At 41.3% G+C, this 25,445-nt stretch overlaps 1 protein-coding gene across 1 annotated transcript in view; it reads right to left on the reverse strand.

Moving 5' to 3' along the window:
• Nucleotides 1-5,202: 5,202 nt before the first annotated feature.
• Nucleotides 5,203-25,445, reverse strand: part of LOC118817629 (T-cell immunomodulatory protein-like) — a gene marked incomplete at its 5' end in the record, with an annotated part of 88,126 nt that continues 67,883 nt past the window's right edge. The window contains 2 exon segments of the mRNA XM_036584460.1: nucleotides 5,203-5,711; nucleotides 21,798-21,915. Coding sequence (XP_036440353.1) covers nucleotides 5,652-5,711; nucleotides 21,798-21,915 — 178 coding nt within the window.

The raw sequence follows: 25,445 nt of genomic DNA on the forward strand, positions 1-25,445 counted from the left end.
TTGTGTGCCGGGTGGACACTGACAAGGTTACGTAAAGACTAAATAAAGATGTTCCTCATCATACACTCTTCAGAAGATGCCGAAAAGGTTCTTTGGAGAAGAACCATCTTTGGTCCCTTCAAGAACCTTTCAAGGGGAAGATTCTCATTTTCGTAAATGAGATATGTGAGTGTGAAGAACTATGAAACGGTTTAAAGAACCTCTGCATAATGCAAAGGTTCTATAAAGTTAATTCCTAAAAAGGATAGTTCTTCAAGGGTTCTTCAGTAAAGAAAACGGTTCTATTTAGAACCAAGAACACTGAAATAACCCTCATGATTTAAGAATTCTTTGTATCATAAAATAGTTCTCCAGACTGATGGAGAATGTGTAGATGGTTCCATGTAGCACCTTTTTAAGAAGGGCTTTCTATTGTTATGATGTCAAGCTAGTACCAATAGAAGAACCCCTTTTGGTGCTATATAGAACCATCTATAACACATTCTTCACTAATCTGAAGACCCCTTTCATGATGCAAAGGACCAATTGTTCTCTGAGTGTTCATGGTTCTATGTAGAACCATTTTTTTTTACTAATGAACTCTTGAAGAACCATCTTTTTTAAGAGAGCACGCTTAAATGGTTCTCTGCATGGTAAAATGGTTCTTCATATTGATGGAAAACGCATGGTATATGATGCTATATAGAAGCTTTGTAGTTCTACAGTTACAGACTGTAGTCCATCTGTTTCTCTGATACTTTGTTAGCCCCCTTTTACCCTGTTCTTCAGTGGTCAGGACCCCCATGGACCCTCACAGAGCAGGTACTATTTGGGTGGTGGATCATTCTCAGCACTGCAGTAACACTGACGTGGTGGTGGTGGTGTTAGTGTGTGTTGCGCTGGTCTGAGTGGATCAGACACAGCAGTGCTGCTGGAGTTTTTAAACACCTCAGTGTCACTGCTGGACTGAGAATAGTCCACCAACCAAAAATATCCAGCCAACAGCGTCCTGTGACCGCTGATGAAGGACTAGAGGATGACCAACACAAACTGTGCAGCAGCAGATGAGCTATCGTCTCTGACTTTACATCTACAAGGTGGACCGACAAGGTAGGAGTGTGTAATAGAGTGGACAGTGAGTGGACACAGTGTTTAAACACTCCAGCAGCACTGCTGTGTCTGATCCACTCGTACCAGCGCAACACACACTAACACACCACCACCACGTCAGTGTTACGGCGGTGCTGAGAATGATCCACCACCCAAATAGTACCTGCTCTGTGAGGGTCCATGGGGGTCCTGACCACTGAAGAACAGGGTAAAAGGGGGCTAACAAAGTATCAGAGAAACAGATGGACTACAGTCTGTAACTGTAGAACTACAAAGTGCACCTATATAGTAAGTGGAGCTGATAAAATGGACAACGAGCGTAGAAACAAGGAGGCGGTCATAACGTAAGCTTGAAACGAAGCTGAGCTGAAGGCCTCACAGCCGGCGCAGTTAGAATCGATGCCGTATCTGAAACCTTGATGAAACAGCGCACTGTACTGCCACATCAGAATAATGATACCATGATAACCAGTATCAGCAAAGCCTGTGCAGCTCATTAATCAGTACGATTAGGTGGGAATGCATGGTGTTATCATAGCACCTCATTCAGTAGAACCTCCTGATATACGGTTATGTATTATTCCCGTCAGGTTCGGGAAAGTCAAAGACTTCTGACTCCAGCAGGACAAAAGATCTGTGCACAAGACTTCAGACTGGATGCTATTGTTGAATCTAAATCAGAGGCAGAAACAGTCTCAGGATAATTTATGGTGATCAGCGGTTTGGATCAGCGCCTGCACTTTCAAGGAAGATTCCTGGAGAAAAATCAGAGCTTCCTCTTTATGTTTTTCTCTCTATGTAGCTGATTAAACAGAGACAAAATGAAGACGTTGTTCGAAGCTGAAACTTCAGGCTGTTTTAATGAAAACTAACAATTTTCCAGAAGTTATTCCCAAAATCTTACTGTAATGAAAGCCAACATCAGGATAGCAAAGCATTACTGTTTATTTTCCATTGACAATTTACACAGTTTTACTGACAGATTTGAGCTCAATCCCCTCAAAATACATTAAAACTGATTAAGATACATTACCAACAATGCAGTGCAGGCGAGAGAAATCTATTAGTTTGTAATCATGGATCTTCAGTTACAGCAGACGTACAGACATTAAGGTATGGCACTGGTGCTCCGACGGTGTTTCTGACAGGTTTAACGCTGCACATGCGAACACTACGCTAGAAAAAGACCTTGTTTAGACATGTGAGACTATTAACATCAACCAGAGCAAGTGAACGATTAATACAGCATGATGAAAAAGCGAACATTCAGAATGAAAATCCTCCACTAGTGATTCTAATTCACACCCACGACCCCGCATCGTACAAAAAACAACAGAAATATAAAATCTCAGTAGTCAGAAATACAAAAAACAAAAAAAAAAACAGCATTAATAACAGCAGTGTGTCAATCAGCCTTGATTTATTCAACAAGAGAGCAAATAAAGGAGCCATTAAAGGAGGCAATGCTAATGAAGTGAAAGGAAAGATATGCAAATTAGAGCCTAGCTGTGATGATTCAGAGACATTTGCACTATAACCTAAAAAAATGACTTTTTGATGTAGTAAGAAGTAAATTAACCACTTTTATTCAAGCTAAACGGTTTAAATGAACGATTCTTTCAATCAGTGTAATTTATTGAGCTGAATAAAAGGAGTTCAACTGCTTTTAAATACATGAAGCCATTTTTTTAGGTTGATCTGACAAAACATTTTTATGACCCCTCAGTGAGTGTGTTTACATGCACTTAATAATCCGATAACTGCAGAAAATCAGATTCTGTCAGTAATCCGATCAACGTGTTTACATGCACTTGAGTAATCAGGTAATGGGGAAACTCCAGGTCTAAATGAGTCAGACAGTAATCAGATTTCTGCTTTACAACCAGCCAATAAACTCACAGAACATACGTGGACTACTAGGTTCTCAATCCAGTCCTCAGAGCGGTTTGAGAACCACAGTTCTATGGCTCAAAGAGCCCTTTGTGCGCCGTGTGGACACTGACAGGTTTACGTAAAGACTAAATAAAGATGTTCCTCGTCATACACTCTTCAGAGTTCTCTGGAGCAGAACCACTTTCGGCTCCCTCAAGAACCTTACAAGGGGAAGATTCTCATTTTTGTAAATGTGAGCGTGAAGAACTATTGAACAGTTTAAAGAACCTCTACATAACGTAAAGTACCTTTGAATTGACACAATATGTGAAGGTTCTTTAATTGTTTAAAAGGTTCTTCACACTGGCTAATCTCTTATTCTTTGAAAAACATGGCTCTTTATGGAAACAAAAGTGGTTCTCTTATGGCAGTGGTCCCCCCAGGGACCCCCAGATGGTCCTCATTTTTGACCCAACCTAACTTTTGGGACAACATTTAGGAATAGAGCAAAAACTCGGACCATCTGGTTGGTTTGACAACCACTGGCAGCAATCAAGGGTGCCAAAAAGGGTTCTTTGGAGCAACATCATAGAACAACCACTTTTGGTTCCATCAAGAACCTTTCAATGGAAAAATTCTCAATTTTGAAAATGAGATATGTGAGTATGAACTTTGAAGTACCTCCACATAATGTAAAGGTTCTTTCCTAGAACCACAGGCAGAAGCCAAATAATCATTTAGGAACATTTGTTTACGTTTAGTGTAAAATCTAAAAAGAGGTTTTACCATGTTGTTAATAAGATCTCATTGTACTGAGAGCTAATCTCAGGATTTAGGATTAAGTTTTACTTTCCAGCGCTAATTGATCTATCTAGGCTCCGCCCACAAATACGTTTATTTGTAGCTACTGCTAGATTGACCAAGCTTCACAGAGCTTTGGTAAAAATCTGATTCAGGCTAAGAGAGAGAAAGATTACACAGATAGTATAGTTTAGATAGAGTTTTATGTTGTGGGGTAATGAGGCTGAAATCAGTGACTCTAAATGTAGGTATTGTGATATAAACCGAGTCTGTTCTACAGTTTCTCATGAGGCTGAATGAATAACTGACTCTAAATGTAGGTATTGTGATATAAACCGAGTCTGTTCTACAGTTTCTCATTAGGCTGAATGAATAACTGACTCTAAATGTAGGTATTGTGATATAAAACTGAGTCTGTTCTACAGTTTCTCATTAGGCTGAATGAATAACTGACTCTAAATGTAGGTATTGTGATATAAACCGAGTCTGTTCTGCAGTTTCTCATTAGGTTGAATGAATAACTGACTCTAAATGTAGGTATTGTGATATAAACTGAGTCTGTTCTACAGTTTCTCATTAGGCTGAATGAATAACTGACTCTAAATGTAGGTATTGTGATATAAACCGAGTCTGTTCTACAGTTTCTCATTAGGCTGAATGAATAACCGACTCTAAATGTAGGTATTGTGATATAAACCGAGTCTGTTCTACAGTTTCTCATTAGGCTGAATGAATAACTGACTCTAAATGTAGGTATTGTGATATAAACCGAGTCTGTTCTGCAGTTTCTCATTAGGTTGAATGAATAACTGACTCTAAATGTAGGTATTGTGATATAAACCGAGTCTGTTCTACAGTTTCTCATTAGGCTGAATGGAGATTTTTACCAGTGCTCTGTGAAACGTATCCAATCTCACAGCAGTAGCTGCGAGTGCTCATGTGGGTAGAGCATGAATAGGTCAGTTGAGATGTATTATGTTTCATCTATGCAGATAAAGGACATTTATTTGGGTCAAAAAAGAGAAGCAGGTCTGGAACTAGCTTGCATCCTCACAACAACAATGTTTGAAGGAAATACAGTACAGAACAGGCTGCAGCTGAGTGGACTCCACTGTGGGCTTAAAATCAGGCAGGAGGGCACATCAATGTCGATCCACAGGCAAAAAAACGAAACATAACAACCTTCCCTTCGCAAGCAACACGTCTGTCTTACAGCAGGTTTCCCTCTGAGTGAGAAACAGTGAAGATAACGCCACTGAAGCCAATCTTTCAAAGAGCAGCAGCTGCAAGTCCTGAATGAATGAAGAAATGTGTGGATCTGTACTGTAATGATTACTTTCAGCCAAAAGTGTTCTGCATGTCCACAGGGAGAAGAGAGCAAAACAGCCAGACGAAACAGTAATGGAGGAAGAAAATTTGTAATAATGTTCAGGGAAACGTACCATGTCGAAAATATTAAAAAGTGAGAAAAATATCCCATAACTGGTCCTAGTTTTTGTCTCCTGCCTCAGAGAGAAGCCAAAGAGAAAGAAATACAACTTTATACCAAACGAGACCAACAAAAATGGCACTGAAATGTTTCATTACTTTCGGGAAATCAACACTTCGCCTCTGAGAATATACCATTACGTTCTCATGTTCAAGTAAACATTCATCCATCACAAAATAAAACAGAAAACCAGTTTCTCTGGACATCAGAGCGACAACAGGGGAATATCCACACCTCACAGGGCGTCTTGGTCATAAATAATAGCACATTCAGTTGAAATAAAGACATAAATACTCTCCAGTGGGGCAAATCAAGAAATAAGTTATTAAATAAACTCTCCAGTGAGATGAACGCGTTATGGTGGGTCTTCTCAGCCTCTCCAGTGATGCTCTCTGGTTCCTCACATGGCGTCGAAGTGGAAGCGATGGGCCTCTTGTCGTTTCTCTCTGTCGTCTGCTTTCTGAAACACAGTCAACAGTTAGAGGTCACTAACAGCGTCTACTATCAGCAGCGTGTTTGGGTTGTGGACCACTCTCAACCTAGCAGCCTTGTTGGTGTACAGTTTGGGTTAACCATCCTCCAGTCCGTCATCAGTGGGTCAGATTCTGACCACAGAGCTGCTCTTGTCTGGATATTTTTCAGTTGGTGGTCCACTTTTAACCTAGCAGTGACACTGACGTGTGTAAAAGGTCCAGCTGTCTGGCTCGTATCAGCACCACACACACTATCACATCAGTGTCACTGCTGTGCTGAGAGCGGAACGCCACCCAAAAAACATCTGGACAACAGATGCTTCAATGAATGAAGTAGAGAGGGATGATAAACTGCACAGCGACAGATGGACTGCAGTCTGTAACTGTACACCTACATAGTGGAGCTATAAGGTAGGTGTTTCTAATAAAGTGGCCAGTGAGCAGAAGCATAAGGTGGTTATTTCTAATAAAGTGGCCAGCGAGTGGAAGTGCAAGGTGGGTGTTTCTAATAAAGTGGCCAGCGAGAGCAAGTACAATGTGGGCGTTTCTAATAAAGTGGCCAGCGAGCGGAAGCACAAGATGGGTATTAATGTTGATAAATAAGTGTGGAAGAGGAGTAAAAATAACTGATAAAAGTTCAAACTATACAAAATTTCATCACTTCAGACAGATTTCAGTTTCAGTAAAGAAAAAGAAAGAAAAAGAAAGGCAGACAGAGAGAGAAGAGAGTGAAAGAGAGACAAAAAGGTAGAAAGACAAAGACAGAAAGAACGAAAAAAGTGAGAGAAAGAAAAAGAAAGAGAGGAAGAATTTAAGAAAAAAGATGGAAAGTCAAAGAGAAAAAATGATGGAGAATGAAAGAGCAAGAGAGAGAGTGACAGGAGGGAGAGGGAGAGAGAGAGAGAGAGAGAGAGCGATGGGAGGGAGAGAGAGAGAGAGAGAGCGACGGGAGAGAGAGAGAGAGAGAGCGACGGGAGGGGGAGGGGGAGGGAGAGGGAGAGAGAGAGAGAGAGAGAGAGAGAGAGAGAGAGAGAGAGAGAGATGGGCTGTGCGAGCAAGAGAACTCATTACAGACACAATGGCACACTTTACAGGCTGTAGCAGCGCTGAGTGAGATCACAGATACAGCACCACACACACTCTGTCTCACACTGATAACACACACACACACACACACACACACACAGGCGGGCGCGTGAGCGAGTGTGAGTGTGTTGTGGTGGTAAAGATGGTGTCTGTTCTCAGTGGTGATGAGTGACTCACATGTCGGACCCCTCCGTGCTGTCTCTCTCTCTCTCTGTGTGTGTGTGTGTGTATGTGTGTGTGTGTGTGTGTGTGTGAATTGGTTCTCCTGATCTATAAGGGTCACTCTGGTGTATTTTTAGTCCAGAGCGTCTATTTTCCCTCCTGGCAAACGCCACAGAAAAGCGCTCGTGTCAGAAGAAAAGAGGCACTTCAGATGCAGCGGGAGATGAAGATGTGTGTGTGCGTGTGTGTGTGTGGTGTGTGTGGTGTGTGTGTGCGTGTGTGTGTGTGTGTGTGTGTGTGTGTGTGTGCGGATTAGCTTTTTTTCTACAGAAAAAATAAAAATCCACATGGTGCAAAACCTGCAGCGCTGCTGAACGCTGGCAGATTCACCTACACTCATAACGTCCGAGTCACCGACTCACACCGAAGAGCTTCTCTGATTTTTTGTCGTTCTCCACATTTTACAATGACAGTGAGGACATGAGACGATGTAACACATCCACTCCAGCAACAACACCACAAAAAGGGCATCTTGGCCAGTAAAATCATCTTAAAAGTAGTCTAAATATTCATATTTCTCATTTTGAGATGATTGTGGGAGTCTAATAGGATCAGTTAACTTTTTTTTTCTTGTTTTTCTAAGAGAAATTATCTCACTGGGACTAATTTTAAGAAATGCTTGAAACAAGTTCAATTATCTGCCCATATAATGAGAATTCTACTTAATTAAAATACTTAAAACAAGTATAAAACATTTAGAAATAACTGAAATAAATCTGTGACCTCACATTGATTCAATATGATGACGACTCAAGCGATTCAATGAGTCGTCCAATTTCAAATTTCAACACAATTTGACCAAACTGGTGAGATTCAGAGCTATTTTTAAAATACACAAACTGAACACATAAAGCAAATGGATGAAAGTTATCTTTTTTTCTTGATTAATAACCCAGGTATTTCACTTCGACCAAAAAAAAAGCGGCATGAAACTGCGCAAACGTTGCCATGGTGACAGTGTTACCAGCAAAAATGGATGATTATCATCGGAAAGCTTTAGCAACGTAGATTGTTTATTTATTTATTTATTTATTTTTTACATTTATTTCCCCAATTTCTCCCCAATTCGGCAACCCAAATGTTAAGAAGAGCCGTTTTTGTCCTTTAAACAAAGATCAACTTGCTTTGGGAGCCACAATATTTTATGTGCATTTATTGAAGTAACGTTTTACCATCTTGGCTGTAAATGTGTTTCAGTATGTATTAATATCCTAGTCTAGTATAGACTAAAAATATAATATAAACGAAAACAGACTTACTTTGCTCTGCTTTAAGCTTTAGCTCAGCTATAGCTGCTTTTCTCACATCTCCAGCAGGAAACTTTTCTACAAAAGTAGAGCAGTTTCTTGTAAAACGTCTCTCAACTTTCGATTTTTTTCCAAAGCTGAAGTCGCTTCTCATTCGCCAGCTTCTTGTTCGAGTTTCCCTGTTCCACCTTAAATGATGCCTGAGGCGTCAGAATGTAACTGCTGCACCATTTAAGGTAGAACATGAAAATTCAAACAAGAAGCTGGCGAATGAGAAGCGACTTCAGCTTCATAACTTCTTAGTGTTTCAGTTTCTCGTTGCAGATTAAACGTATCAAGAAACCAGCTGGAGTGATTATAAACACAAATAAGTCCATTAATCTCCAAATTATCACTGTTCGTCTAAAATCTCTCTCTTTGCCGTTTCGTTAGCTACTAGCTAGGCGAGACTGTTGTCTGTGTTGCTATGGTGACCAGCAGTCTGCGCTGATCTTCAGGGTTAAAGGGTGAATTAGCAGTTCTACATTAACTCCAGAGTTTAAGACCATTTATTGTTAAACTGTGTTGAACGATCAGCAGAGCTTTATTTTACTGTAAAGGAGGATTATTTTATTATTACCTACAGATCTGATTCAGCTGTGGAGCCACAACAGGACAGTAAAAGAGCCGCATGAGGCTCCGGAGGCACATGTTGCCGACCCCTGGCTTATTTAAGGTGGAAAGGCTGGAGGACGCTCTGTACTCTTTTATTTCTGTTGTACAACACTGAGCTCATCTGGACGTTTGTCACGGCTCCCAAAATATCAAAATTCGGTTTATTTCACCACAGCGGTCGATGGCAAAAGTTGGGAAAACTGAACTATTAAAGGAGCGTGCCGCTCAGCGCGGGGTGCAGAACGCTGCCGCTGTCGGTGGAAGAATTTTTGTTGCAGCTACACTGAAAACAATAGGACATCCTGTGTGCCGCCGTCCATCTACCGTAAACATGAGACTGATGCAGCAGCTCCAAACCGTCTCATTCTATTGGTCAGTTCTTTCAATGGAGATTATACAAGCTGTAATTTATTAAATACTTTCAGATTAGGTCATAATCTATTCTCACATTCCAGAATTAACACAGCTGAATCGCCAAGTTTAAACAGATGCATCATTACACTCCTATGTGGTACATTATATGTCCAAAAGTATCCAGACAGCTCTTATAATGAGTGAATTCAGCTACTTTAAGCTGCACCCATTGCTTACAGCTTGTAAAATCTCCATTGAAAAGCACTGACCAACAGAATGGGACACTCTGGAACCTAAGGTCACCATGCCCAATGCCAAACGTGGGCTAGAGGGGTATAAAGCCCCCCAGCATTGGGCTGTGGAGCAGTGGAACTGTGTTCTCTGGAGTGATGGAGCTCCATCCAATACCTTTGGGATGAGTTACTGATCCAGAACTGACCATCCAACATCAGCACCTGACCTCACTAATGCTCAATCAAATCCTCACAGCAATGTTCCAACATCTAGTGTAAAGCCTTCCCAGAAGAGTAGAGGCTGTTACTGCCGTAAAGGTGGACAAACTTCATATTAACACCCTTCATTTCAGAACAAACGCTGGATAAGAAGGTGTCTACAAACTGCAGAGCCTCCAGACAACGTTGGACCTGGTATATTCGTTGTCGCTTATTTGGATCTTTGTTACCCCTTTAGTCTCTTCAGTGCTGCACACATCACTAACTTCCACGCCACTCGCATCTCTGCAGAACACACACTTTAACGTCAGGGTCTCCAACGTTCTGACAAGGTCCTTCATCTCTCCGAGTTCTTTCAGATGTAGGAATCTCTAACAATCGACGGGAGCCTTAAGAAATGTGCCGCAATCTGACAAGATGACACTCCTCTCACCTGCAGACTACCTTCTCTCCCTGGAAGAGTTTCGCTTTGAGTCTCGCTCACACCATCCTTCTGACTTCAAAACCTCGGTCTCATCTAATTTTCCCTTTTTCTTTTTTAAAGGATGAAAACTTCATGACGGTGAAGCTCTGGTTCTCAGACGCTTCAAGGAATGATTTGGGCAAAAAAATCCACAGTTTTCCACTCTTTGTCTTGATATCGGGAGCCGACGCAAACTGAAAGCAGAGAGGCCGAGAGCCGTGTGGGTGTGCTGTGTGTGACGCTCTAGTGAGGGTGGGGAGGAAGATAAGGAGAATGGAGGAGAGGGAACGTCTCTCGCCCTCTCCTCTGCTCTCCTGGCCCTCGGAGCGATGCAAATGGAATCGGCCGCAGAGATGGACCGATCGGCGGACGCTCTCCAAACGCCATTTTCACTCACACTAAAGGTTAGCATCTCTTATCTCCTAAAGCCACTTCAATTACAGCCTGTCATACTACAGAGAGAGAGAGAGAGAGAGAGAGAGAGAGGGAGAGAGCGAGCGAGCTGTGGAGCACACAGCAGGATGAACAGGTTTTGGATCGGTACTAAGTGCACTCGTCACTATAGAGAACCTAACCTCAGTGCAGCAGAGGGAGGCACTCGAGCAGGTCCTTCACACCAACGGCTGCTGAATCACACCAACTTCAGGGCTGTGTTCAAAACTAGGCCCTATTCACTACTCAGAGCACTATTTTGGAGGGTCTGCCATTTTGTAGTGGTCCACAATCTACACTGTGCTCAAAATGGTCACCATTCTCTACACTGGAAAACCAGGAGCTCAATAAAGAACACTTTTACATCACTGCTCACAACAGAACACCGTTACCATTACAGGGAACAGAATTGTCCCCTAATCATTGTTCCCTGCACTAGAACACTATACAGAACACTATTTACAGGGAACAGAAATTGTCCCCTAATCACTATTTCCTACACTAGAATGCAATAGGGAACACTACTATAGAGAACAGAATTGGTCCCCTACACTAGGACACTATATAGAACTCTATTACAGGGAACAGAACTGGTCCCTTCATCACTGTTCCCTCCACTAGAACAGCAGTGTGTGACCTGCTAATGATGCATCCCACAAATGAAACACAATAAAGTATTTCTTAAATGTGGTCTCAGAGTCGGTCAGTCTGTAATAAATAACAGAACTGGGTTACATTAGGATTTTATTGATATTACTCTTTCAAAACTTCAGATACCAGCAACATTTGTGCATTCAGTGTATTTTAAATAAGAAAAAATTCTAATCAAATTCAAGTAAAATATTAGATTTCACGATACAATGAATGATTTCATAAGGAATACCTAAAAAAAAACTGAATTATCATGAAATCTGATATTTAATGATGATCACTGAATCATTTAATAATCAAATCATGGTGAAATTTGAGACTTTATGACGGACTGAATCATTTCAAAGAATCGCAAGCGAACTGAATCATGATGAAATTTGAGATTTCATGACCTACTGAGTCACTTCATAAAAATTGAATCATGGTGAAACAGAATCAAATGATGGTAAACTTCAGAAATTTGAGACTTTGATGCATTGGATAATTTCATCAGGAATCATAAGCAAATTGAATCATTGCGAAATCTTAGATTGTATGATGCACTGGATACATTTCATAAAGAATCATAATCAAATCATGGTAAAATTTGAGACAATGCAGTGTATCATCATAGTGAATCATAATTCAATTAAATCATGGTAGGATTTGTAGTTTTTGGATGCACTGAATTATTTCGCCAATTCATTTTGAGATCAGAGTTTTACACCCATGTTCGGTCAGAGCTGGATATTGAGGGGTTGGGGGGGGGTGGTGGGTATTCTGACTCACTGAGACATGCCAAAGCGCTGAGGAGCCTGGCTCTCTCTCTGCCCTGAATAAAAGACTGGCGGTGCTGCAGAGCGAGCGAGTGTATGCGTTATTCTAATGCAGTGTGGACTCCAGTGAAGGCCGTGGAGTGGGAAGCTTCCCTGAGCAGAGAGCAATTACAGCTTTCAGCGTGCATAATGAGGAGAGCACAGCAGATGGGCTCGGAGAGAGAACGCCAACAGCACTGCTGCTCGGCACACCGCACACACGCACACACTCACAAAGCACAGCCTGCAACGACATGAGACCTGAGGAGGCACGAGCACACACACACACACACACACACACACACACACACACACACACACACACACACACACACACACACAATCCTGTTCCTGTGAATTCTGGGGCCATTACACAGACTTCACTTCCTGGAGATTAACCCAAATCTTAACCAGAACTACTAGCCTAACCCTAAACCTAAACCTAACCCTAAACCCAAACCCTAACCCTAACCGTGAAATTGAATGATTTATGTTGTAAGGATCAGCTTGAGGTCCCCACAAGGAAGAAAGGTCCCACAACGTAAGGGTATGATCCATAGATACACATACCTAGATGCCGCGTTGGGTCCAGCCAGGCACGTCAACAGCGCCGCCTTTTTGGGGCGGTCAACATCGCTGCTGGACTGCATTCAGAACCATTACAGAGCGGCAGTTTAAGAAAGATACTGTCCAAAATTACACTATTTCAAGAATTGTACTCTCAGAAAGTGTGATAGGATTATATAACGGAGGGAACGCAGAGATCCACGCTCATGTCTGTGTGATGCGTATTGTTTGTGTGATGTTTGTGTAGATATGGTCGTGTGGTTGATGAGGCACAGAGAACCTGTTGATGTGATTGTTTTTCCTCTGGTTTTATATTAAGCTTATTTCATTTAATAGTCTATTCAGGGTCTTAACTTTATGTAGTAGTTATTTATTTACAGTGATGGTTAAAGCTTTGTAGTGGTAAGTTATAGCATTCCTTAATCCGAGTAGATATTCATAATAGAGTAACGTTAGAACCTTCTTACAAGTAGCTGAAGTTATTTGCCAGCTTCTTGTTCAAATTTTCCCGTTCCACCTTAAATGGTGCAGCTTCAGGCTTCAGAAAGTTACTGATGCACCATTTATGGTGGAACGGGAAAACTCGAACAGGAAGCTGGCGAATAGAAAGCCAACTTCAACTTCGTCCTTCTTGCTGTGTTTTGGTTTATTTTATTGTTCTGTGTATTAAGATTAGAAGTGATTCACACACTGATGGATTTGCTGATGTGTCTGATTGTGTTTCTCACACTAAACTCGGTTTTTAACGTCAGGTGCAGACTGAATACTTTCCTGCTGGTCCGGACGGCTAATTATCACGATCAGTTATTAAAGTAAGATCCGTGCAGCCTGGATTAATCTGTGTCTGGGGATTATAACTAAACAGATTTGGTGAAAATCGGTTGAGTAATAAGGAAGTTGTGGCTGATGTAATCCTGAGACTCATCGTCTCTCAATACAAGTGAAACTGTTCACAAGCGGATCTTGACCTCTCCAACATGGCGGATGCGCAGACGTATCGCCTCACATAGAAAACAACAGACAGCGCAGCATCTGTGTGTGTCTATCTATGGTATGAACAGGATTTGGTCCCCAAAAAGTGGCATAAACCTAGTCCACATACACACACTATCCATGTTACACACGCCTAAATTCTGCCTTTCTCACATTCACGCGTCTTTCAAAAACACAAACACGCACAACTTTCACTTTACTCACACAACTTTCACTATGACGTCAGGCACATGATCAGAACGGACTTAAACTTTCTGATTGGGAATGTAATCAGATACAGGTGAAAGCTGTACCCCGAATGGCCTCAATCGGACTAGACTATTCCGATTGAGGTGTTTACATGGACGTGTTCTATTCTGACTGAGCTATTGGTCAGATTATTAATGGATTATTAGGCTGCATGTAAACGTGGCTACTGAGTCAGAATTGAGTCAGAAAGGATTACAGAATCGCAGAGCGGGGTCCGATTCCCCGTCCGGGCAAGATATACCAACAAGAGTCCTTGGGCAAGACTCCTAACTCTGCACTGCCCAACTCCATAGCATGTAAACGTAAACTAATGTCTGTGCAGCCCCAGAGCTTTTAACCACTTCTACAGGCTTCCCCTCATCTCCCGTACTGATTATTAGAATCAGGGGTGCTGTTGATACTAGTGTTGCTGTTTTCGAGTCCAGTCTTGGTCTCAAGATCGGTGCTGAGACCATAAATCAACGGTCTCAGTAGGGCTGAACGATTTGGGGAAAATATCTAATTGTGATTTTTCGGACTAACATTGCGACTGAGATTTAAACTGCAATTATTTTCTATAAATTAAGGTTCAGGGCTGTTTTTGGCCAAGAAGACCTGAATATCCACCTTTTCCAGCTTGAGGCTTACAGAGCCCTGCTGGCGACATCCCTGTATAAATAAAAATAATGTGTGGCCACGACTTAGTAAGGCATAGGAATGGGATGATTAAGCCTTGACCACAGCTTAATAAGGCATGATCTCGTTCCCACACCTTACTAGCTTGTGGCCACTCATTAGGATCTCATTTCCACGCATTATTTTTATTTATACGGGATGTCACTAGCAGGGCTCTGTAGAGGCTTGACCCCTGAATGCGATGTGCCAGACTGTCAGTAAGCTGTAGTTGTGATGTCACAACACATGGAGGTTTGGTTGCCTCTGATTGGTCCACCTAATCTCCAGGCAGTTCACAAGCTCTGAGTTATAAAGTGAAATTTCCCCTCTTAAAACTTGGGGCAAAATTGCTGATAATGTACTCTAAATTTTTTTAAAAACTGCAGCTCTTACGATTTGAAAATTAGACTCTCTTAAATTGTGATTTCGATACAGAATGATTAATCTTTCAGCCTTAAGTCTCAGTCTCGACTTCGCTTGGACTCGTCTCGTCTCAGATCTTGTCTTGGCCTCGGGGGAAGGCAGACTCAGAGAGTGTTCTCGAGAGCAGCCGAGTGTGATGCCTCTGTCTGAGGTAACTGGGAACTCTATCATTACTGAATATCAACAAAACCTTCAAACAGAATAAAACCGCTTTCTCCACATGTTTAATAAAGTCTGCCGGCTGAGGATCTGGATGATCTTTTCTTGATGACTTAACTGGGTGTTAAAGGTCTGTTGATGTTCACTGGTTCCTAAATCCGAATATCCTCTGAGGGCGGATCAGAATGTTGTCATTACTGTGTTTCTTATTTAACCATAAAATTGGATGTATGTTGTTTGGTTTAAATTCAGTTGACTTCTGGTGGTGATTCTTAAGTTTTAGAGAAGAAGTCAATGTTATATTTAAATAAATGATATAAAATATAATGTTATTTATTAATATATGTCATGTATAATAAATGAAAATGAATGTACAATGAACTACAAGTCAATGTCAGTTTTTTCCTCTCTCTTCTTTTTACTGTTCTATTCTGAAAATCTTATTCTGGTCTTGGTCTTGTCTCAGACTCGACTACCAGGGATACCCGGTTTTAAGTTGGGGGTGCTGAAATTTTAAGCAGCGTATCGATGACGTCATGTAAAATGTTTTGATTTTATTTGTCTATTTATTTTGGTAATTTTCATTAAACAGAACATGTCATATAGTGCTATAATGAGGCCAGAGCTAACAATACATAAATACAGCTGACACACATCGTCTCTCTGCTCTGTCCTTCTGGATGAACTTTATGCACGTGAACTAAGTGGCGATGAATCAGATTGTTTATATGTGGGGTGGTAATCTTGTGTCAGACCGACTGGCATGCCGTGAGATTTAACACTGAAATGCACACAGAGCGGGAGATATAATGGATAAAATGTTATTACACGTTATAAAACAGCGTTCTAACCGTGCTGTTATTTCACCATAACATCACTGGAAAATGGACACTTTTAAGATCACATTTGACCGATAGCCGATTTGGTCAGACTCTGAAGACGAGACGACACTAAATTCCCAAACTGTCATCACCACTGAGCAGCTTTTCAGTCGGCAGCTGAGACAGAAGAACAGCTAAACAACCTGGAATCAGCCAGAAATGAACCCAACACCATTCGCCAAACTAAATGGGCTGTAAGATGCTTTACAGACTGGCTGGAACAAAACAACATTAATATTGATCTGGCAAAACTGAGCTGAACTTGATATTGTGTCATTTTTATGGCTAAGTCCGATTTTGTCAGACTCTGAAGATCAGACTACACGTTTGGCGAATGGTATTGGGTTCATTTCTGGCTGATTCCAGGTTGTTTAGCTGTTCTTCTGTCACAGCTGCCGACTGAAGAGCTGCTCAGTGGTGATGACAGTTTGGGAATTTAGTGTAAGGAGCTGGAGAACGAACTGCTGGCTGTGCAGCGAGTGGGCGGAGCTCGTTACTCTGACGTAGCAACAAGCTGCTTGTTAAGGAACTATAATTTGGTGAAGGAACTGCGAACATTAAAACATATTAAACGCCGCGTTCACGGCCCAGTTTATTAATTTATTACTTTATTTATTTAACTGTTGTATAAAAGCAATAGAACACTCGAGGAGTGTGTTATCACCAATAACATCATGGCTGTGATGATCTACGGCGACCAAATCACAGCCGTGATGTTATTTCGCGATAACACACTCCCTCTCGTGCTCTATTGCTTAAATAAAATTATTTTTAAGTTTAAAAAACAATCTTAGGCTGCTTTGGGGTTCAGAACTGGCCTGTAACTCTGCACAGACTTCCTCTTTTTGCACCTCAACCTGCGTGTTTGAGCGACTCGCCCCCAAAGCAGCCAGTTTTCGGCTCACTGTGATGAAAATATGCTGTTCACTTAGACAAAGCGAGCACACAAGGCTCTATACGATTATTAGAAAATTCAGAATGTTTTATTGTTACTAGTATTTCTAACAGTGGCAGTCCTGAAATCAGGGGGTGCTGCAGCCCCCTCAGCACCTCGTCTTCTCGCGTCCCTATTGACTACTACGAGGTCTTGGTCTTGACTCGGACTCGATGCGTCCAGTTCTCAGCCCTGACTCGGACTCACCTCTAGTGGTCTTCGCTACACCAATCTTGAGCAGGTACCAAGGACCATAAAACCGGAACCTTCGACACAGAACGGAAGGAAAAAAACGCAGCTCCGGTGCCAAAGGTTCCCACAGTTGACTACAAACTACAAAACAGACGCACAAACATATTCGCACGGATGCATTCGCACAGGCTCACTCAGTCATCTGCAGAAAGTGCGTGCACACACACTCGTGCCCTGGAGGGTGGGCTCTGTGGATAATGAACAACAGATTTGATATGCTGAAAGGACAGAAGAAAGCAATTAGCAGGGATGGCATTTCTCCACTGACTCCATGGGTGTGCTGTGGTGGTGTAGGGGGCACACACACCCACCCCCATCTGCCCACTCTGACCCATCTGTTCAGCCCTACACATACACACACAGACAAAAACATACCTTCGGGAACATAAGCAGAGAGAGTGTGTGTGTGTGTGTGTGTGTGTGTGTGTATATATATATATATCAGGAAGGACAGAAGAAGCAGAGTGAAACAGGAGTGTGTGTGTAAGATATGAGACTCGGGGGTCCTGTGGGGGAAAAAAGGAGTGAGGATGATAAAAAACACAACAGGAGAGCATCAGACGACAAAAAATGAGAAAACAACAGGAGGGGTGAGAGAGAAGGAGAAATAAAGGTGAAGGAAACAGATGTGTAGTATATGTGATATGCAGCTACGCTACCCTTCAAAAGTTTGGAATCACTGTTGTTGTACTGGAAAATCAGCTGCACAGCATTTGTCACATGAGTGTAATGAATCAATACGGCCTGGCATTACAGTGATTTTAGCACTTGTTGGGATTATATTAGGCACAACAAATGCCTACAGTTGGAGTAAAACCCCCTCGCCTGAGATAAAATCACTGTAATGCATGGCCTCAAGCGGCATTTGCTTTTATAAACAGGCAGACAGCACAAAAGATGATAGAATACTATTTTTTTTTAAATAAAAAAGATATTATTAATAAAAACTCAGATAAAATTATTCTGCTATTACATGCAGGTCCTTTAGAATACGTTATTGTTTCCAAGCAATTGCTCAGTGCTGAAATAGGACAAAAACATGGTCACCAATCATTATATACATTTCATTACTTCGTCATATAATGATGAAGGTATCATAGAACGGCACTGTTTAACGCAGAAATCTTCCCTGTAGGCATTTTCTTCATCACCAAATTACCACTGCAACTACAACGAGTGTGTTTACATACACTCAATAATCAGATCATAATCAGATTTCTGCTGTTATCTGATTATTGAAATAGTCATGTAAACAGCACACTCTGATTTCTTAGATCAGAGTAAGGTCTAGAAATCTGATAAAGAGGCTGGATTTAAGCTCAGTAAACAGATTTCTCAGTGCTGTGAACTCTTACTCTGATTTCTTTCAGATTTCTCAGTCTGAGCATGTGTGAAAACAGATGGCGGTACCGTAAATAAGCGAGCAGCGTCGCCGCGAGACGCAGCAAAACACTTTTGGAGCGACACTGAAACCAAATACATGATTGATGAAATGAAGGATTTAAATGTTCTTCATCTTCTAGATGATGTTTGTTCATATTTTCAGGTAAAGTGACTCGTTTTAAAAAAAGCCACAGCATGAAGTTTGAGTTTTACGTTACGTTTACATCGCGTCGTCTGTGAGTTTATTGGCTGGTTGTAAAGCAGAAATCTGATTACTGTCTGACTCATGTAGATTATCTGATTACTCAAGTGCATGTAAACGCGGTGATCGGATTACTGACAAAATCAGATTTTCTGCAGTTATCAGATTATTAGGTGCAGGTAAACACACTCTGTCTTAATTTCCTTTAGCGCCTCTATGAGATTTCTAGTCTTATGTTAGCATAAAGCCAATAGTACTGTACATTATTTTGCTTGTGATATTAATGTTGTTTAGCCTGTTAGCTAACTTTTAGCCACTAGCTCGCTGATCAGCCTAGTTCTAGTTAAGTCAGCCTCTCAGTCTAAACAGAACTGGGTTCTTACTTCATCAGTACACATAGTGGAGCAGTATTAAAGTCAAAGACTATTCCAATCACAGCATAAAGATTTTTCAGGAAACTGAATAAGATATTTTAAGTAATACAGAGTTAAACTGTGGAGGGGTGATCACAGGTGTGCACAAGTTACTGTTTTTAAAAAGTGCCATTATATGGGACTCTTATTATGACAACAGTAGTGTTTGCGGCACTGTGCTATGCAATCGTCATTCAATCAGAGCCAGTTTAAGGCTCAACAGAAATTCTCTAATCCTGTGTGAAGAAGTATTAGATAAATCTGTGTTCACCTTACGTTCGTCTGATAACTCGTTTCATAACTCGGACATGGTGCTGTGTCACGAACGACTTCACTAAGGTAGATTAAGCGAGCTCTCCAGCTAGCTCTAAATCAGAGGTCACTAACAGGCAGACCGCGGTCCCAGTCCAGACCCAGACGCTGTCCTATGCGGACCTGGACCTATAACCGATAAACTATGGAGAATTATTTATTTCCGCTGGGGTGGTCCTGTTTTAATCAGCGTAGCTTTTCTAGCATTTACGGTAGTTTTAGCGGCCCGGGAGTCTCACAGACCAATCACATACGTTGTACATATCACGTGACGCTACTCAGCCAATCAGATCTGTGCATTACGATGAGCACTGAGACTCGAGTGAGTGACGCACACATAGGGGAGGGACAAGGCGAGAAACAGCAGTCAGAGAAGAAAGTGAGTCAGAGGGAGGTTATTTCACATGGTCTAAAAAGAGAAAACTGAAAATATATAAATAAATAAATAAATATTGTTGAAATATGACTGAATTGGACTTTATTTGATTTGATATTCAGTTGTTGACTGTATAAGATGTTGATATACCTACTAGGTTACTTCAGTAAACAGTAAATGGCACTGAATCATAACGTTAGACATTATGATGTTCCGGATCTTTGCTTGAGGAAATTTTCTCAAACTGGACCTTATTGAATTTTAATCAAAGACCCCTGATCCAAGTGATTAAAATCAGTGATTAAGATGAATTCTCCTCACATACACACTCACAAATGTCTGCAGTGACTCAGAATCATATTTGAGTTAGAATAAAATAAATTTGCTCTCGAGAATGTAAAAACAAGAAAAAACAACTTATTCTGCAGCTCACGCCAAATAATCGAATAACTTCAGCATTATAGCTCCCGAGCCTGCTAACGTAGAAACACAGAAACACAGAAACTTTAACTTTACAAAGTGATTATTCTAAATAACAGTGATTGACACATCAATCCATTATTCCAGCCAACATTCTGGTTCACTTTTTGGACATGAAGTAGTGTTGAGTGACTTCTTCACCTTCTACGGTAAACAATAGCAATACTGCTATTTGGCAAGTGAAATGATCTTAAATCTACTAGATAAATCTAATATTTATCATGTTGGGATTGTTGTTAGCTTATTATAATAGTACTTACATTATTTCACGTTGATTGTGTACTTGATTTTAGTGATCTCACTATAGTGGCAGATAATTTGGCTTGTTTTGATCAAATTTCTTACAAACATGCAAAGCGATTCGCCAATATAGTGAGATCAATTTACTAAAATCACTTAAAACAAGTAAAAACTGTTTAGAAATAAGTATTATATATATTGACAACATTAAAGATCATTTCACTTACTAATATGTCTCATTTTGCAGTATAAATACACTGCGAAAAATGTTTTTTTGTCAGGTGAAATGATCTTAAATATAGTCAATCTAATATTTGCCATATTGAGATGGTTGTGCACTTATTATAGGATTATCTTGCTTATTTCTAGACATTTTTTCACTTGTTTTAAGCAATTTTAGCAAGTAAAATTATCTCACTATACTGACAGATAATGCTGCTGGTTTCAAACACATTTCTTAAAACATGCAAAACTATCTGAGATCATTTTACTGAATAAAATTACTTAAAACAAGTATCTAATCTTAGATTTATTGACTATATTTAAGATAATTTTACTGCACAAGACAGCATTTTTGCAGAGTAAGGCTGCTTAAACAACAGCTGTGTTATCTAGAGTGATGGAGCTGTAAGCAAAACGCTTAGGATGTTGGAGTTGGAGCAGCATCTCTGATCCAGAACTAATCATCCAACATCAGTACCTGACCTTACTAATGCTTCTGCGGCTGAACGCAATCAGATCCTCACAGCAATCTAGTGTAAATACCCTGTGTAATACCCTTCATTTCAGAAGAAACGCTGGATGAGCAGGTGCCTCCAAACTTCTGGACAGACAGTGTACATTAGAGATTAATGGATAAAGCCATTACTGTCATTACATGTGGAGAGACAAGTGATGAGTAAACACTGAAACTCAATTCCAGCCACAGATATAAAACTCTCCCTCGGTCCTCATCACACTGCTGTCGAACTGAGAACAAATCTTACATGTTTTACAAATATGAGCCAGAGGAAAATCACAACGCTCCCTCAGAATCTTAATATCCACAATAATATCGAACATCAGCAGGAAATGAGAGTGTCACTCAGTCACAGCACACCCACCACTTCAGACCAGACTGCACCACCGGCTGGAGGATACTGACAAACACAATGGACGAAATAGAAAAGTGGGATTAGAAGGAAAAAATAAGGCTCCCACCTTTTCCTGCCAGTGAAGGATTCCGATAATGACCAGGATGAAGACACACACACCAATCAGAGCGATGGCCGTCAGCAGAACGATATTACTGGGGGTCAAGTACAGCTTAGCACTCCAGCTGGAAAGAGAGAGAGAGAGAGAGAGAGAGAAATTTGAGACAGGTATAAAAGTATAGAAGACATAAAAGACAAAACATAACCACACAAATTAGTCAAACCACTGAGAAGCAATTAAAGTAGTGCCTCAGTACACTGTTAAAAATGACAGGTCAGCTCAACTCAAAATGATTTAGTAACTGATTACATGGCTTTTCTTGAGTCGACTCAACTTGAGGACACCAGAGTTCACACAACTCAAACTTCTTAGTTGAGTCAAAAGTTCTCTTGATGTTTCAGTTCTGAATCTCAGTTTGGTAAATAAAACGACGTGTTTTTATACTCAACTTCCCCACCAGGCAGGACTCTCTCCATCACACCGTCCTGCTGGACATTTTCCCTCTTGGGTTCACACTTATGGATGGCTGTGGCATCACTGGGGCTCAAACTCACAACCTCCTGTTGGGGTGACGGTTCAGTCCACCGCACCATCAGGAACTCATGAAGCAGCTCAGATTTTGTGTCCATAAATGTTTAATATACTGGAGAGAATGTTTATTGTTTTATCTTTAAAACATGGCGTCGTCTCATGTGGTGCAGCTGTCTAATGATTCATCCCAACATCAGGAGGTTGTGAGTTTGAATCCCAGCAGCTGTCCACATCTGAAAGCCCAAGAAGAAAGTATGCCAGATGGGACTGTGATAGAAGGAGCGCCAGCTAGTGGGGGAACTAAGTAAAAAACATGAATTTATCTAACGGAGATGCAGCTAGAAACAGTAGCTGGGAGAACTTTTGACTCAACTAAGAAGTTTGAGTTGGGTGAACTCTGGTGTCCTCAAGTTCAGGCAACACAAGAAAAGCCAAGTAATCAGTTGCTATTTTAAGTTGAGCTGACTTCAGTTTTTAAAGTGTAGGAAGTGCGAGAAAACAGACATTCACAAGTCACTTCATGTGAGCCTAAATTGAGTCTCGGGTCTTTGGGGTGCGAGTCTGAGTCGTGTCTTTCGTCGAGAATTTCGGTCTTGTTATTAGCTGCAGGTTCGACATGGCTTTACATACAGACCCTTTCATTACAGGACAAACATAAAGGGGCTGAACAGTTGCTTAGTCTATAGTTTGGATGCTTGTTAGGTAGCATAATAGTGAATCTAGCTGAAATTTCATATTAAAAAATCTCAATGAATCTGTGAGCCAGAGAAATATTAATGTTGTGCTGTAACCCAAACTGGCCGCTGTTTCCTCAAAATATGCAAAAAATTTCAGCAGTGAAATACAGGCATTTGTAGTAGTCCTTGGAGTATTACATGAATACCTGAAATACTCTAAATGAAAACGTCCCCAGGAGCTCAGTCTTTTAAACCTACCTATCTGCTTGAATTCGACACCTGGTGTCATGTTCATTAACGCTTGGGCTCAGTTTCTGAGCTGCTGAGCTGAGGCCGATAACTGTTACAGAAGCGTTTATAGTGGCTAAACAGCTGAAATGCAGTCAGTGTGTTTGGTGATACAGCTGGTGTGGAATTGTTTAGAATTGTGTAGAACTGAGGTGTAACTGCTGTCCCATGTATTGTTGTCGGGGTAGGAGAGTCAGAGCACACATTACGTTGCAGTGCATGCTGGGGATTGTAGTGCAGTGCACTGTGAAATGTGCTAATATTAATAAAATTGAAATTAAAATTCTTTCGCAGGCCTAATAGTATTGTGTCACGGGCCTGATCTGGCCTGCAGGCCTTGTGTTTGACACATGGGTCTTAATGGAACGTGATCAGTCACTAAGCAATTAAAACATCAGCTCAATCAGCTGTTGCTATTTTTTTTTCTTTCATTTGTGTGCACAGCTTTGTTCTGCCCTTCAGACTGCAGTTATTTTTAATAATGAACACCTCGCTACTTGAAGCCGCATCGGACCTTATTTTTCTTGAATATGTTAAACCAGGAATGCTTTAACCTTAAAGCTGTGCTTTTCTATTGCTGTGCTAATACTGTACTTGATACAGCAAAAACAAAGCTGGAGTGAAATCAATAAACAGGGAAAAGCGCTGAGGACACAAAACAATGTGTGTCTGCACATCCTGCCTTAGTGAGCTTTAAAGTGTCTGTACAAAACACCTGAGAGAGCTAAATATAATCTGGCCTGACACACGGTTTGACAAAATGAGTCACGCTCACAAACATTAGTGGGATAAAGAGAGCTTCTTATAAAGATATGAAAAAGAACAGAGAGAGAGAGAGAGAGAGAGAGAGAGAGAGAGAGAGAGAGACAGAGAGGGAGAGAGTGAGAAGGAGAGAGAAGGAGAGAGAGAGGAGAGAGAGAGAGAGAAGGAGAGAGTGAGAAGGAGAGAGAGAGAGAGAGAGAGAGAGAGAGAGAGGGAGAGAGAAGGAGAGAGTGAGAAGGAGAGAGAGAGAGAGAGGGAGAGAGAGGGAGAGTGAGAGAGAGAGAGAGAGGGAGAGAGTGAGAAGGAGAGAGAGGGAGAGAGAGAGAGAGACAGAGAGAGAGAGAGAGAGGGAGAGAGGGAGAGAGAGAGTGAGAGGAGAGAGAGAGAGGGAGAGAGTGAGAAGGAGAGAGATAGAGAGGGAGAGAGTGAGAAGGAGAGAGAGAGAGAAGGAGAGAGAGGCAGAGAGTGAGAAGGAGAGAGAGAGAGGGAGAGAGGAAGGAGAGAGAGAGGGAGAGAGTGAGAAGGAGAGAGAGGGAGAGAGAGGGAGAGAGAGAGATAGAGAGAGAGAGAGAGAGAGAGAGAGAGAGAGGGATAGAGAAGGAGAGAGTGAGAAGGAGAGTGAGAAGGAGAGAGAGAGAGAGAGAGAGAGAGAGAGAGAGACAGAGACTTCTGTTTTCTCCTTATAAAGCAGACGATGGATCCCAGGAGACTATTCCATGTCAAGTCCATGTTTATGATCCAGACTGGGAGACAACTTCATTAACTCTCTCCACTGGAGCCGAGAAACACATTAAATATTGAAGTGGAGCAGCCTGGCGTGGGAGAGGTGCACTAACGAATGGCGCTCTTAATTAACATTAATGGAAATGAATGTATAGTTAATGTTGTAGAAAAAGATTTGAGTCTAAGTCGAGTCTCGAGTCTCTGAGGTGCGAGTCCAAGTCAAGTGTTGAGTTTCTGGGCAGAGAGATCAAATAGAGTCTCAATTCTCTCACAATGTGAGTACTAATCAAAACACGAGTCTCAAATCTCTGACATGCGAGTCTGAGTCGAGTCTCAAATCTCTGACATGCGAGTCTGAGTCGAGTCTCAAATCTCTGGCATGCGAGTCTGAGAAAGTCTCAAATCTCTGATTTGCGAGTCTGAGTTGAGTCTCAAATCTCTGACATGCGAGTCTGAGTTGAGTCTCAAATCTCTGGCATGTGAGTCTGAGTCGAGTCTTGATTCTCTGGCATGTGAGTCTGAGTCGAGTCTTGATTCTCTGGCATGTGAGTCTGTGCTAAAGCTTGATTCCCTCGGGTGCGAGTCTGAGTTGAGTCCATGTCGGGATGTGAGTCTCTAAGGAGCAAGTCTGAGTCAAATCTTGAATATTTAAGCTGCAAGTCCAAGTCAAGTC

The sequence above is a fragment of the Colossoma macropomum genome, unplaced genomic scaffold, assembly GCF_904425465.1.
Source record: "Colossoma macropomum unplaced genomic scaffold, Colossoma_macropomum, whole genome shotgun sequence".
NCBI classification, from domain to species: Eukaryota; Metazoa; Chordata; class Actinopteri; order Characiformes; family Serrasalmidae; genus Colossoma; species Colossoma macropomum.